General features: G+C 41.4%; 1 protein-coding gene across 1 annotated transcript in view; it reads right to left on the reverse strand.

Annotated features, from left to right (window-relative positions):
- Positions 1-2,650: 2,650 nt before the first annotated feature.
- The window catches only part of TBCEL (tubulin folding cofactor E like), a 307,875-nt gene continuing 296,348 nt past the window's right edge, over positions 2,651-14,177 (reverse strand). Inside the window, 1 exon segment of the mRNA XM_053691582.1 lies at positions 2,651-3,329. Coding sequence (XP_053547557.1) covers positions 3,011-3,329 — 319 coding nt within the window. The 3' untranslated portion in view covers positions 2,651-3,010.

Below are 14,177 nucleotides of genomic sequence, written 5' to 3' on the forward strand. Positions count from 1 at the left end.
ATTCGAAGAAGCAGACTGAGAAGTCTCAGATCCATTAGTGATGGGATCTTCCGACAAGGCCAAAGTGTGCCTCCAAAGAACACAAAAGCGCGTCAGTCTATACCTAAAAGCGCAGCATACCCCCGCCGGAGTGAAAGACAACTCCAGCCCCGAAGGTTAACCCCCTGAAGCCTCAGGGACAGTCGTTCCCCCCAGAGACCTGAACAGGCCATCCCATGCCTGAAGAGCCCTGGATAACGGAACACGAACAGTAACTTAAACCAACTTCTGGAAGTTGCATATGTGCCAGTGCCAAATTATGGACATGCGACAATGTGCCAAAAACCCCTGGCGGGAAGAAGCTACCTTCCGGAGAAGGATAAGCAAAGTCTGGGTTACCTAAATGCGTAGTAAGCGATTGTGGAAGGGAACTCGCTATTCGGAGGACAGAGGCAGATGGCTCAGCGGCCCCTTAATTCCCCGTTCCCGAGGAATTGAGCACTCTAATACGGCATTCAGAACATAACTGATAGGCTAGTATCATCCGGGGCAATACGCATTCTGCGCAAGGAGTAGAAACTGAAAACAAGATGTCCGTCTCCACAATATCAGACTCCTCCATAGCTAGGATATTGATACAAAAATTTGACCAAAAACTTAAACAGCACCTGACACCCCAAAATGGCTGGGGCACTCACCACCTCCTAAGAGCCGGACACCAGCAGATCAGAATGACTCCGTCGCCACACGGTCAGGAATGCAGAAATGGAGAGTTAAAAAGGGACCACACCCGGTGACAAGGTGAACCGTACAGTCCAGAAAAAGCGTGCCTGACCAGAAAGACTGCGTCACTTCAAAAGGCTGTTATGTTCCACAAAGCCATGAGCCTAAGTAATACTACGCATAAGCAGGTCGAATCACATAACAAACATGATTTAAAAAAATCCTGTTCAATAACCCCCCTCAGGAGGTATTAACCCTTGATTCCAAGACACAAAAGGAGCCTTACTGAGACCCTGATTTATAGTTAGTCCCGCAAGGTGGTAGCCTCTCGGGACAACATTTGTAACAATACAATCCTAACGAAAGTAAAATGAAACAATCTTACCGGAATCTACGCCGTGGAACGGGAACACAGACCTTCAAGTGCGACAGATAGTAGCATCGCCTCTGCCATGGACTTGAGAGAAGAAAGCAAGCTGCGAAACTCGTCAACGCCGATTGCTTGTGGAGCTGTTAAAATGAGTCGGGATGGTTTCACAGAAAGACTCTCCCTGCATCTCCGGACTCTAACTTTCATCCATGCTTTCACTGAAAGGCTGACAGGATTACTTAAAACTCCAGTCCCATGCCGAAGAGTACTACCCGCCATAAGAGACTATCGAAACCTTCTGACAATTCTCTGTCAACCTCCTGGGACGAAAGGCAAAGAATGACTGGGGGATGAGGGAAGTTGGGAGTATTTAAGCCTTTGGCTGTGGTATCTGCCTCCTCCTGGTGGCCAGGTTCTGAATTCCCAAAAGTAATGAATGCAGCTGTGGACTCTTTCCATTTATGAAGAAAACAACAAATTATAACCAGGAAATTATTTCCTTATCAACTAAATTAAAGTAAGAAAATTGGTGAAGAAAAGATGAGATCACACTCTCCAGAAGCAATATGCAGTCAATATGAAGCAATTTGTGTTTGTTTAAATTCCATTAATCTAGCCCTGATTACTAAAAAGAAACCGGTTCTCTTTAATCTCTTAACTGCTAAAAAGAGCTCCTAAGTACTGAGAAGCAAAAGACTGCAGTCTTACAGCTCAAGCCACTTGCCATGTTTAACAAATTGTGTTTACAGGGCTCTCGGTTTTCATTACTATTTATCCCAAGATAGGTGATAAACATCTCAGCATCTTAGATACTAAGTTAAATCTAACAAGTGATTTTCACATTACATAGATGTTGCTGACATAGATGACAAACTGATCCACTGGACACATATCGCTACATGCATTGTCCTTCTCAATAAAAGAGTTTTCTATGCCCAGGGTTGGTTAATGTTGTTTAAGTAAACGTGTTATGTTCCATTCTGCTTGTTGCTCTATCCCGGCTCTCTACAGCCCTCTTCCAGTTAAAGACTCCTTGTTTCTGTGACCCCTTAGAATGAAATGTGAGTGAGAACAAAGTCTCAAGGGAAAACACTTCACAATTAGCATTGTTGCTGTTTCATATTCACTAAACCAGGAAGGAAATTCAATACTACAAACAATGTCAAACAGAGAGGAGAGTGGGGGGGAATGGATGGAAAAAGGGGGGTTTGTCAACAACAGAGCTGCAAATAAGAGGGAAAAAGACATATTTCTGAGTTACATAAGAAATGGTTATTTGTGTAGCTTTACTAAAGATAGGGAGGAAAATAATTAGAGGAAAAAAAGAGACAAATAAGGTCAATAGAAGTGAATAACCGACTATTCATTACTCTGTGAAGCTGCTCATCTCTTGAGATGAGATCTCATGATGTCACCTGAATGGGGCCAGAATGTATTTAAGAAAGGAGATGTGATCCTAAAGTGTACTAAATAGTATTTAGATAGTTGCAGAATGCAAAATAACAAATAAAAACACAAACAAATACATAAAAACTAGACAGGAATAAATATAACTTAGATAAATCAAAAGGGGAAGGATAATAATCAAAAAATATATTTATATACATGTTTGTGTAATGCACGACAATTGTAGTCACCGGACTTTTCAGTTATTTTTTTTTCTTTTTTCAAAAAGTGACTTTTCACGCAACGTTCATTTTTCAGAGTGGTTAAAGATATCTCACAAACTCAAAAGTGCTCCAGGAATGGCTCTCCTTTTTTAACCTGCTCTGATGTAGATGCTAACGACATCACTGTCACAGGACATCCTGACACATTGCCGTGAAGGGTTAAGATGGTACTTTGTTTAAAAGTAACCATAATAAAACAAAAAAACCTGCGTAATGTTGATATTAAATATATATATATATATCTCACTATAGGCGATGTTGTGCAAAGTCATTTAATTTTGGGTTCCACATAAAATTTGGCTCCATCGCGGATATTGTACGAATGTAAGGCCCGTGTACTGAATTTAAGCTCTTCTGGCCCAAAAGGGGCTTCTTGGTCCAGATAATAGAGCCTCATGTTGTTTGTGGAAAGCTGCACTAAAGTCTTTAGATGCTTTTTGAATTCTGCTACTGACTGGTCCAATCGAATACTGATATTTTCCACCTTCTCTTCATAGTGGATATCAACGTTTACTCGGTTCCGTGGTCGAAGGTCAACTTCTGCTAAGGGCTCCAGCTTACCATATTTTAATACCAGTTCCTGATACCTAAAATGAAGAATAAAAAGAACAATAACATGGTTTAATATGTATTTATCATGCTACAGAATCAATATTAAACATGTACCTTGTGGTGATCATCATTGGTAGCCATTAAACCCCCAAGCACATGTCAAACTCAACATTCAGTTGCCTCAACATCTGTACCATTCCACTGAATAATAAATGATCACATTTTCTCACGTCATCTCCAGCACCTATAGCTAGGCAACATTTTTAATATAATTCTTAAATATACGATAAGAAAAGTCACAAAATACTTATTTATGTTTTCGACAACTTTGTAGATGGTCCTGTAAATCTTCTTGAGAATCTACTGAGGATAACTTGGTAGTCTATGAGATGAACTGTTTAAGCTTGCAGGTTTCTTATTAACCTTTATTGTTTGGGAAATGACTGATGACCTGACAGCGAAACATCTATATGTAATGTCTAAGCTATACAATCAAGTAACAATGGAAGAGAATTCTGGGAAAGTGAGGTTAAGAGTTTAAAGGCCAGTAGGGAACAGTAAATGTGGATAGCACAATTCTGCATTTTACTTTACTTTTATTATGGTCGTTTTACTGATAATCAAATCATTATTGCCACTACTTTAAAAGCTCAAGCCTACTATAACCTACTATACTATATACAGAATGTTTTACTATTCTGATATTTTAAATCCTTTGTAATTTCACAGTAAAATTACAAATCACATGGAGAGTGCAATCTGTTTTGGACCATTATAAAAACAAATTAATTTTTCCAAAGTAAATGGAGTCTTTTTTTCTCCTAATGTTTAAAAGTTTATTTGTTATAACATTTGATTTCATTAGGAAACTAAACCAAGTACAATTTTATTTTTAAACTGTAATTAAATAAAAAAACAAATAGCAGTGCTTTGTATATATTTTTGAATCCTTTTATATTTTTTAATTAGTTTTACTCTAAGAAAATTCTACAATTTTTCTGTTTTCATGGTATATTACTTTGAGAAGCTGTTCTCCTTGTAAAACAGAAAAACAAATTGTTCTTGTCAAAAGAAAAAAATCTTCTAGATCCACGTACCCCCCCCCCCCCCCCGATTAGCAAAATTAGTAAAAAGAATACATTTTATAATTAGACTCATTTAACTAAACTGTTAAAGGGACATGAAACCCAAAAATAATTCAGATAGAGCATACAATTTTAAACAACTTTCCAATTTACTTTTATTATCAAATTTGCTTAGTTCTCTTTCCTTTGTTGAAGGACCATCAATGCACTACTGGGAGCTAGCTGAACACATTTGGTGAGCCAGTGACAAGAGGCTTAAATGTGCACCCACCAGTCAGCAGCTAGCTCGCAGTAGTGCGTTACCTTTCCTGAGCCTAACTAGGTATGTGTTTCAACAAAGGATAACAAGAGAACAGAGCACATTAGAAGTAAACTGCATGCTCTATCTGAATCATGAACATATAATTTTGGCTTTACTGTCCCTTTAATGATTAATGCAAATCCCTGAAGATAGAAAAGCAGCTGCCACACAACAAACTGCAATCTTAATAAAGATTTTACATCATGCACTCTGTATATGTTTCAATGGTTCACTTTTCTGCTTAGAACGACACCTGAGATGTAAACTTATAAACTGCTATTTCCTTGTAGTCGATCATCAGACTTTTTTTTAACAATTCTTAGATTTTCTTTAGAATGCAGCTTAGCTTCAACCATAGCACAACAGTAACACACTCAATGTGCCTAAGGTCCGGAAATAAAGCAAACAGACAAGCAGTAACACACTCAATGTGCCTATGGTCCGGAAATAAAGCTAACAGACAAGCAGTAACACACTCAATGTGCCTATGGTCCGGAAATAAAGCTAACAGACAAGTAGTAACACACTCAATGTGCCTATGGTCCGGAAATAAAGCTAACAGACAAGCAGTAACACACTCAATGTGCCTAAGGTCCGGAAATAAAGCTAACAGACAAGCAGTAACACACTCAATGTGCCTATGGTCCGGAAATAAAGCTAACAGACAAGCAGTAACACACTCAATGTGCCTATGGTCCGGAAATAAAGCTAACAGACAAGCAGTAACACCCTCCATGTGCCTAAGGTCCGGAAATAAAGCTAACAGACAAGCAGTAACACACTCAATGTGCCTAAGGTCCGGAAATAAAGCTAACAGACAAGCAGTAACACCCTCCATGTGCCTAAGGTCCGGAAATAAAGCTAACAGACAAGCAGTAACACACTCAATGTGCCTATGGTCCGGAAATAAAGCTAACAGACAAGCAGTAACACACTCAATGTGCCTATGGTCCGGAAATAAAGCTAACAGACAAGCAGTAACACACTCAATGTGCCTAAGGTCCGGAAATAAAGCTAACAGACAAGCAGTAACACCCTCCATGTGCCTAAGGTCCGGAAATAAAGCTAACAGACAAGCAGTAACACACTCAATGTGCCTATGGTCTGGAAATAAAGCTAACAGACAAGCAGTAACACACTCAATGTGCCTATGGTCCGGAAATAAAGATAACAGACAAGCAGTAACACACTCAATGTGCCTAAGGTCCGGAAATAAAGTTAACAGACAAGCAGTAACACACTCAATGTGCCTAAGGTCCGGAAATAAAGCTAACAGACAAGCAGTAACACACTCAATGTGTCTATGGTCTGGAAATAAAGCTAACAGACAAGCAGTAACACACTCAATGTGCCTATGGTCTGGAAATAAAGCTAACAGACAAGCAGTAACACACTCAATGTGCCTAAGGTCCGTAAATAAAGCTAACAGACAAGCAGTAACACACTCAATGTGCCTAAGGTCCGGAAATAAAGCTAACAGACAAGCAGTAACACACTCAACGTGCCTAAGGTCCGGAAATAAAGCTAACAGACAAGCAGTAACACACTCAATGTGCCTAAGGTCCGGAAATAAAGCTAACAGACAAGCAGTAACACATGCAATGTGCCTATGGTCCGGAAATAAAGCAAACAGACAAGCAGTTACACACTCAATGTGCCTATGGTCCGGAAATAAAGATAACAGACAAGCAGTAACACACTCAATGTGCCTAAGGTCCGGAAATAAAGCTAACAGACAAGCAGTAACACACCCAATGTGCCTATGGTCTGGAAATAAAGCTAACAGACAAGCAGTAACACACTCAATGTGCCTATGGTCCGGAAATAAAGCTAACAGACAAGCAGTAACACACTCAATGTGCCTATGGTCCGGAAATAAAGCTAACAGACAAGCAGTAACACACTCAATGTGCCTAAGGTCCGGAAATAAAGCTAACAGACAAGCAGTAACACACTCAATGTGCCTAAGGTCCGGAAATAAAGCTAACAGACAAGCAGTAACACACTCAATGTGCCTAAGGTCCGGAAATAAAGCTAACAGACAAGCAGTAACACACTCAATGTGTCTATGGTCCGGAAATAAAGCTAACAGACAAGCAGTAACACACTCAATGTGCCTAAGGTCCGGAAATAAAGCTAACAGACAAGCAGTAACACACGCAATGTGCCTATGGTCCGGAAATAAAGCAAACAGACAAGCAGTAACACACTCAATGTGCCTATGGTCCGGAAATAAAGATAACAGACAAGCAGCAACACACTCAATGTGCCTAAGGTCCGGAAATAAAGCTAACAGACAAGCAGTAACACACTCAATGTGCATATGGCCCGGAAATAAAGCTAACAGACAAGCAGTAACACACTCAATGTGCCTAAGGTCCGTAAATAAAGCTAACAGACAAGCAGTAACACACTCAATGTGCCTATGGTCTGGAAATAAAGCTAACAGACAAGCAGTAACACACTCAATGTGCCTAAGGTCCGGAAATAAAGCTAACAGACAAGCAGTAACACGCTCAATGTGTCTATGGTCCGGAAATAAAGCTAACAGACAAGCAGCAACACACTCAATGTGCCTAAGGTCTGGAAATAAAGCTAACAGACAAGCAGTAACACACTCAATGTGTCTATGGTCCGGAAATAAAGCTAACAGACAAGCAGTAACACACTCAATGTGCCTAAGGTCCGGAAATAAAGCTAACAGACAAGCAGTAACACACTCAATGTGCCTATGGCCCGGAAATAAAGCTAACAGACAAGCAGTAACACACTCAATGTGCCTAAGGTCCGGAAATAAAGCTAACAGACAAGCAGTAACACACTCAATGTGTCTATGGTCCGGAAATAAAGCTAACAGACAAGCAGTAACACACTCAATGTGCCTAAGGTCCGGAAATAAAGCTAACAGACAAGCAGTAACACACTCAATGTGCCTATGGTCCGGAAATAAAGCTAACAGACAAGCAGTAACACACTCAATGTGCCTAAGGTCCGGAAATAAAGCTAACAGACAAGCAGTAACACACTCAATGTGCCTAAGGTCCGGAAATAAAGCTAACAGACAAGCAGTAACACACTCAATGTGCCTATGGACCGGAAAACAGAATTTATGCTTACCTGATAAATTACTTTCTCCAACGGTGTGTCCGGTCCACGGCGTCATCCTTACTTGTGGGATATTCTCTTCCCCAACAGGAAATGGCAAAGAGTCCCAGCAAAGCTGGTCACATGATCCCTCCTAGGCTCCGCCCACCCCAGTCATTCGACCGACGGACAGGAGGAAATATATATAGGAGAAACCATATGATACAGTGGTGACTGTAGTTAGAGAAAATAATTCATCAGACCTGATTAAAAAACCAGGGCGGGCCGTGGACCGGACACACCGTTGGAGAAAGTAATTTATCAGGTAAGCATAAATTCTGTTTTCTCCAACATTGGTGTGTCCGGTCCACGGCGTCATCCTTACTTGTGGGAACCAATACCAAAGCTTTAGGACACGGATGAAGGGAGGGAGCAAATCAGGTCACCTAAATGGAAGGCACCACGGCTTGCAAAACCTTTCTCCCAAAAATAGCCTCCGAAGAAGCAAAAGTATCAAATTTGTAAAATTTGGCAAAAGTGTGCAGTGAAGACCAAGTCGCTGCCTTACATATCTGGTCAACAGAAGCCTCGTTCTTGAAGGCCCATGTGGAAGCCACAGCCCTAGTGGAGTGAGCTGTGATTCTTTCAGGAGGCTGCCGTCCGGCAGTCTCATAAGCCAATCGGATAATGCTTTTAAGCCAAAAGGAAAGAGAGGTAGAAGTCGCTTTTTGACCTCTCCTTTTACCAGAATAAACAACAAACAAGGAAGATGTTTGTCTGAAATCTTTAGTAGCCTCTAAATAGAATTTTAGAGCACGGAATACGTCCAAATTGTGTAACAAACGTTCCTTCTTTGAAACTGGATTCAGACACAAAGAAGGTACAACTATCTCCTGGTTAATATTTTTGTTGGAAACAACTTTCGGAAGAAAACCAGGCTTAGTACGCAAAACCACCTTATCTGCATGGAACACCAGATAGGGCGGAGAACACTGCAGAGCAGATAACTCTGAAACTCTTCTAGCAGAAGAAATTGCAACTAAAAAACAAAACTTTCCAAGATAGTAACTTAATATCTATGGAATGTAAAGGTTCAAACGGAACCCCTTGAAGAACTGAAAGAACTAGATTTAGACTCCAGGGAGGAGTCAAAGGTCTGTAAACAGGCTTGATCCTAACCAGAGCCTGAACAAATGCTTGAACATCTGGCACGACTGCCAGTCTTTTGTGAAGTAAAACAGATAAAGCAGAGATCTGTCCCTTTAGAGAACTTGCAGATAATCCTTTCTCCAAACCTTCTTGTAGAAAGGATAGAATCTAGAATGGTCAATTTTTCTAGTTACAGGCTTTCTAGCCTGAATCAGAGTATCTATTACAGAATCTGAAAACCCACGCTTTGATAAAATCAAGCGTTCAATCTCCAAGCCGTCAGTTGGAGGGAAACCAGATTCGGATGTTCGAATGGACCCTGAACAAGAAGGTCCTGTCTCAAAGGTAGCTTCCATGGTGGAGCCGATGACATATTCACCAGGTCTGCATACCAAGTCCTGCGTGGCCACGCAGGAGCTATCAAGATCACCGAGGCCCTCTCCTGATTGATCCTGGCTATCAGCCTGGGAATGAGAGGAAACGGTGGGAATTCATAAGCTAGGTTGAAGATCCAAGGTGCTACTAGTGCATCTACTAGAGTCGCCTTGGGATCCCTGGATCTGGACCCGTAGCAAGGAACCTTGAAGTTCTGACGAGACGCCATCAGATCCATGTCTGGAATGCCCCATAATTGAGTTATTTGGGCAAAGATTTCCGGATGGAGTTCCCACTCCCCCGGATGGAATGTCTGACGACTCAGAAAATCCGCTTCCCAATTTTCCACTCCTGGGATGTGGATCGCAGACAAGTGGCAGGAGTGATCCTCCGCCCATTGAATTATCTTGGTCACTACTTTCATCGCCAGGGAACTCCTTGTTCCCCCCTGATGATTGATATATGCAACGGTCGTCATGTTGTCTGACTGAAACCTTATGAATTTGGCCTTTGCTAGTTGAGGCCAAGCTCTGAGAGCATTGAATATCGCTCTCAGTTCCAGAATGTTTATCGGGAGAAGAGACTCTTCCCGAGACCATAGACCCTGAGCTTTCAGGGATTCCCAGACCGCGCCCCAGCCCACTAGACTGGCGTCGGTCGTGACAATGACCCACTCTGGTCTGCGGAAGCTCATTCCCTGTGACAGATTGTCCAGGGTCAGCCACCAACGGAGTGAATCTCTGGTCTTTTGATCTACTTGAATCATAGGAGACAAGTCTGTATAATCCCCATTCCACTGTCTGAGTATGCACAGTTGTAATGGTCTTAGATGAATTCGTGCAAAAGGAACTATGTCCATTGTTGCAACCATCAATCCTATTACTTCCATGCACTGCGCTATGGAAGCACGAGGAACAGAATGAAGTACTTGACAAGAGCTTAGAAGTTTTGATTTTCTGACCTCTGTCAGAAAAATCCTCATTTCTAAGGAATCTATTATTGTTCCCAAGAAGGGAACTCTTGTTGACGGGGACAGAGAACTTTTTTCTTTGTTCACCTTCCATCCGTGAGATCTGAGAAAGGCTAGGACGATGTCCGTATGAGCCTTTGCTTTTGACAGGGACGACGCTTGAATCAGGATGTCGTCCAAGTAAGGTACTACTGCAATGCCCCTTGGTCTTAGAACCGCTAGAAGAGACCCTAGTACTTTTGTGAAAATCCTTGGAGCAGTGGCTAATCCGAATGGAAGTGCCACAAACTGGTAATGCTTGTCCAGAAAAGCGAACCTTAGGAACTGATGATGTTCCTTGTGGATAAGAATATGTAGGTACGTATCCTTTAAATCCACGGTAGTCATAAATTGATTTTCCTGGATAGTAGGTAGGATCGTTCGAATAGTTTCCATTTTGAACGATGGTACCCTGAGAAATTTGTTTAGGATCTTTAGATCCAAAATTGGTCTGAATGTTCCCTCTTTTTTGGGAACTATGAACAGATTGGAATAAAATCCCATTCCTTGTTCTCTTATTGGAACTGGATGTATCACTCCCATCTTTAACAGGTCTTCTACACAATGTAAGAATGCCTGTCTCTTTATTTGGTTTGAAGATAATTGAGACCTGTGGAACCTTCCCCTTGGGGGTAGTTCCTTGAATTCCAGGAGATAACCTTGAGAAACTATTTCTAGCGCCCAAGGATCCTGAACATCTCTTGCCCAAGCCTGAGCAAAGAGAGAAAGTCTGCCCCCCACTAGATCCGGTCCCGGATCGGGGGCTATCCCTTCATGCTGTTTTGGTAGCAGTGGTAGGCTTCTTGGCCTGCTTACCCTTGTTCCAGCCTTGCATTGGTTTCCAGGCTGGTTTGGGTTGTGAAGTATTACCCTCTTGCATAGAGGATGCAGAATTAGAGGCTGGTCCGTTTCTGCGAAAGGGACGAAAATTAGGCTTATTTTTAGCCTTAAAAGACATATCCTGTGGGAGGGCGTGGCCCTTTCCCCCAGTGATGTCTGAAATAATCTCTTTCAAATCAGGTCCAAATAATGTTTTACCTTTGAAAGGAATGTTAAGCAATTTTGTCTTGGAAGACACATCCGCTGACCAAGACTTTAGCCAAAGCGCTCTGCGCGCCACGATAGCAAACCCTGAATTTTTCGCCGCTAATCTAGCTAATTGCAAAGCGGCATCTAAAACAAAAGAGTTAGCCAATTTAAGTGCTTGAACTCTGTCCATAACCTCCTCATACGAAGATTCTTTACTGAGCGACTTTTCTAGTTCCTCGAACCAGAAACACGCTGCCGTAGTGACAGGAACAATGCATGAAATTGGTTGTAGAAGGTAACCTTGCTGTACAAAAATCTTTTTAAGCAAACCCTCTAATTTTTTATCCATAGGATCTTTGAAAGCACAACTATCTTCGATAGGAATAGTAGTGCGTTTGTTTAGAGTAGAAACTGCCCCCTCGACCTTGGGGACTGTCTGCCATAAGTCCTTTCTGGGGTCGACTATAGGAAATAATTTCTTAAATATAGGGGGGGGGAACAAAAGGTATGCCGGGCCTTTCCCACTCTTTATTTACTATGTCCGCCACCCGCTTGGGTATAGGAAAAGCGTCGGGGGGCACCGGAACCTCTAGGAACTTGTCCACCTTACATAATTTCTCTGGAATGACCAAATTGTTACAATCATCCAGAGTAGATAACACCTCCTTAAGCAGTGCGCGGAGATGTTCTAATTTAAATTTAAATGTCACAACATCAGGTTCAGCTTGATGAGAAATTTTTCCTGAATCTGAGATTTCTCCATCAGACAAAACCTCCCTCATGGCCCCTTGAGATTGGTGTGAGGGTATGTCAGAACAGTTATCATCAGCGTCCTCTTGCTCTTCAGTGTTTAAAACAGAGCAATCGCGCTTTCTCTGATAAGTAGGCATTTTGGATAAAAGATTTGCTATGGAGTTATCCATTACAGCCGTTAATTGTTGCATGGTAATAAGTATTGGCGCACTAGATGTACTAGGGGCCTCCTGTGTGGGCATAACTGGTGTAGACACAGTAGGGGATGATGTAGTATCATGTTTACTCCCCTCATTTGAGGAATCATCTTGGGCAATATCATTATCTGTGGCATTACTGTCCTTACTTTGTTTGGACACTATGGCAAAATTTTCACATAAATTTAAATGGGGAGACACATTGGCTTTCATACATATAGAACATAGCTTATCTGATGGTACAGACATGTTAAACAGGCTTAAACTTGTCAACAAAGCACAAAAAACTTTTAAAATAAAACCGTTACTGTCACTTTAAATTTCAAACTGAAAACACTTTATTACTGAATATGTGAAAAAGTATGAAGGAATTGTTCAAAAATCACCAAAATTTCACCACCGTGTCTTAAAGCATTAAAAGTATTGCACACCAAATTTCAGAGCTTTAACCCTTAAATTAACGGAACCGGAGCCGTTTTCAAATTTAACCCCTATACAGTCCCAGCTATATGCTTTGCTGAGACCCAACCAAGCCCAGAGGGGAATACGATACCAAATGACGCCTTCTAGAAGCTTTTTTAGTGATTCTTAGATCCTCACACATGCATCTGCATGCCTTGCTCTCCAAAAACAACTGCGCAGTAATGGCGCGAAAATGAGGCTCAGTCTATAACTAGAAAGGCCCCCAGACTAAAAAAGGTGTCCAACACAGTGCCTGCCGTTTTTTAAACGTTCCCCAAGATTATAATGCCAATTATTAGCTAGAATCTGCATAATATGCCCCAATAAAGCAATCGTTTTAGCCCATAAAAATGTCTACCAGTTTTTAAGCCCTTTTTTAAGCCCTTTATTCTTTTATGTTTGACTAAGAAAATGGCTTACCGGTCCCCATGAGGGGAAATGACAGCCTTCCAGCATTACATGGTCTTGTTAGAAATATGGCTAGTCATACCTTAAGCAGAAAAATCTGCTAACTGTTTCCCCCAACTGAAGTTACTTCATCTCAACAGTCCTGTGTGGAAACAGCAATCGATTTTAGTTACTGTCTGCTAAAATCATCTTCCTCTTACAAACAGAAATCTTCATCCTTTTCTGTTTCAGAGTAAATAGTACATACCAGCACTATTTTAAAATAACAAACACTTGATAGAAGAATAAAAATTACATTTAAACACCAAAAAACTCTTAACCATCTCCGTGGAGATGTTGCCTGTTCAACGGCAAAGAGAATGACTGGGGTGGGCGGAGCCTAGGAGGGATCATGTGACCAGCTTTGCTGGGACTCTTTGCCATTTCCTGTTGGGGAAGAGAATATCCCACAAGTAAGGATGACGCCGTGGACCGAACACACCAATGTTGGAGAAATAAAGCTAACAGACAAGCAGTAACACACTCAATGTGCCTAAGGTCCGGAAATAAAGCTAACAGACAAGCAGTAACACACTCAATGTGCCTAAGGTCCGGAAATAAAGCTAACAGACAAGCAGTAACACACGCAATATGCCTATGGTCGGAAATAAAGCAAACAGACAAGCAGTAACACACTCAATGTGCCTAAGGTCAAGAAATAAAGCTAACAGACAAGCAGTAACACACTCAATGTGCCTATGGTCCGGAAATAAAGATAACAGACAAGCAGCAACACACTCAATGTGCCTAAGGTCCGGAAATAAAGCTAACAGACAAGCAGTAACACACTCAATGTGCATATGGCCCGGAAATAAAGCTAACAGACAAGCAGTAACACACTCAATTTGCCTAAGGTCCGGAAATAAAGCTAACAGACAAGCAGTAACACACTCAATGTGCCTAAGGTCCGGAAATAAAGCTAACAGACAAGCAGTAACACACTCAATGTGCCTAAGGTCCGAAAATAAAGCTAACAGACAAGCAGTAACACA

Source organism: Bombina bombina, chromosome 8, assembly GCF_027579735.1.
Source record: "Bombina bombina isolate aBomBom1 chromosome 8, aBomBom1.pri, whole genome shotgun sequence".
Lineage (NCBI taxonomy): Eukaryota > Metazoa > Chordata > Amphibia > Anura > Bombinatoridae > Bombina > Bombina bombina.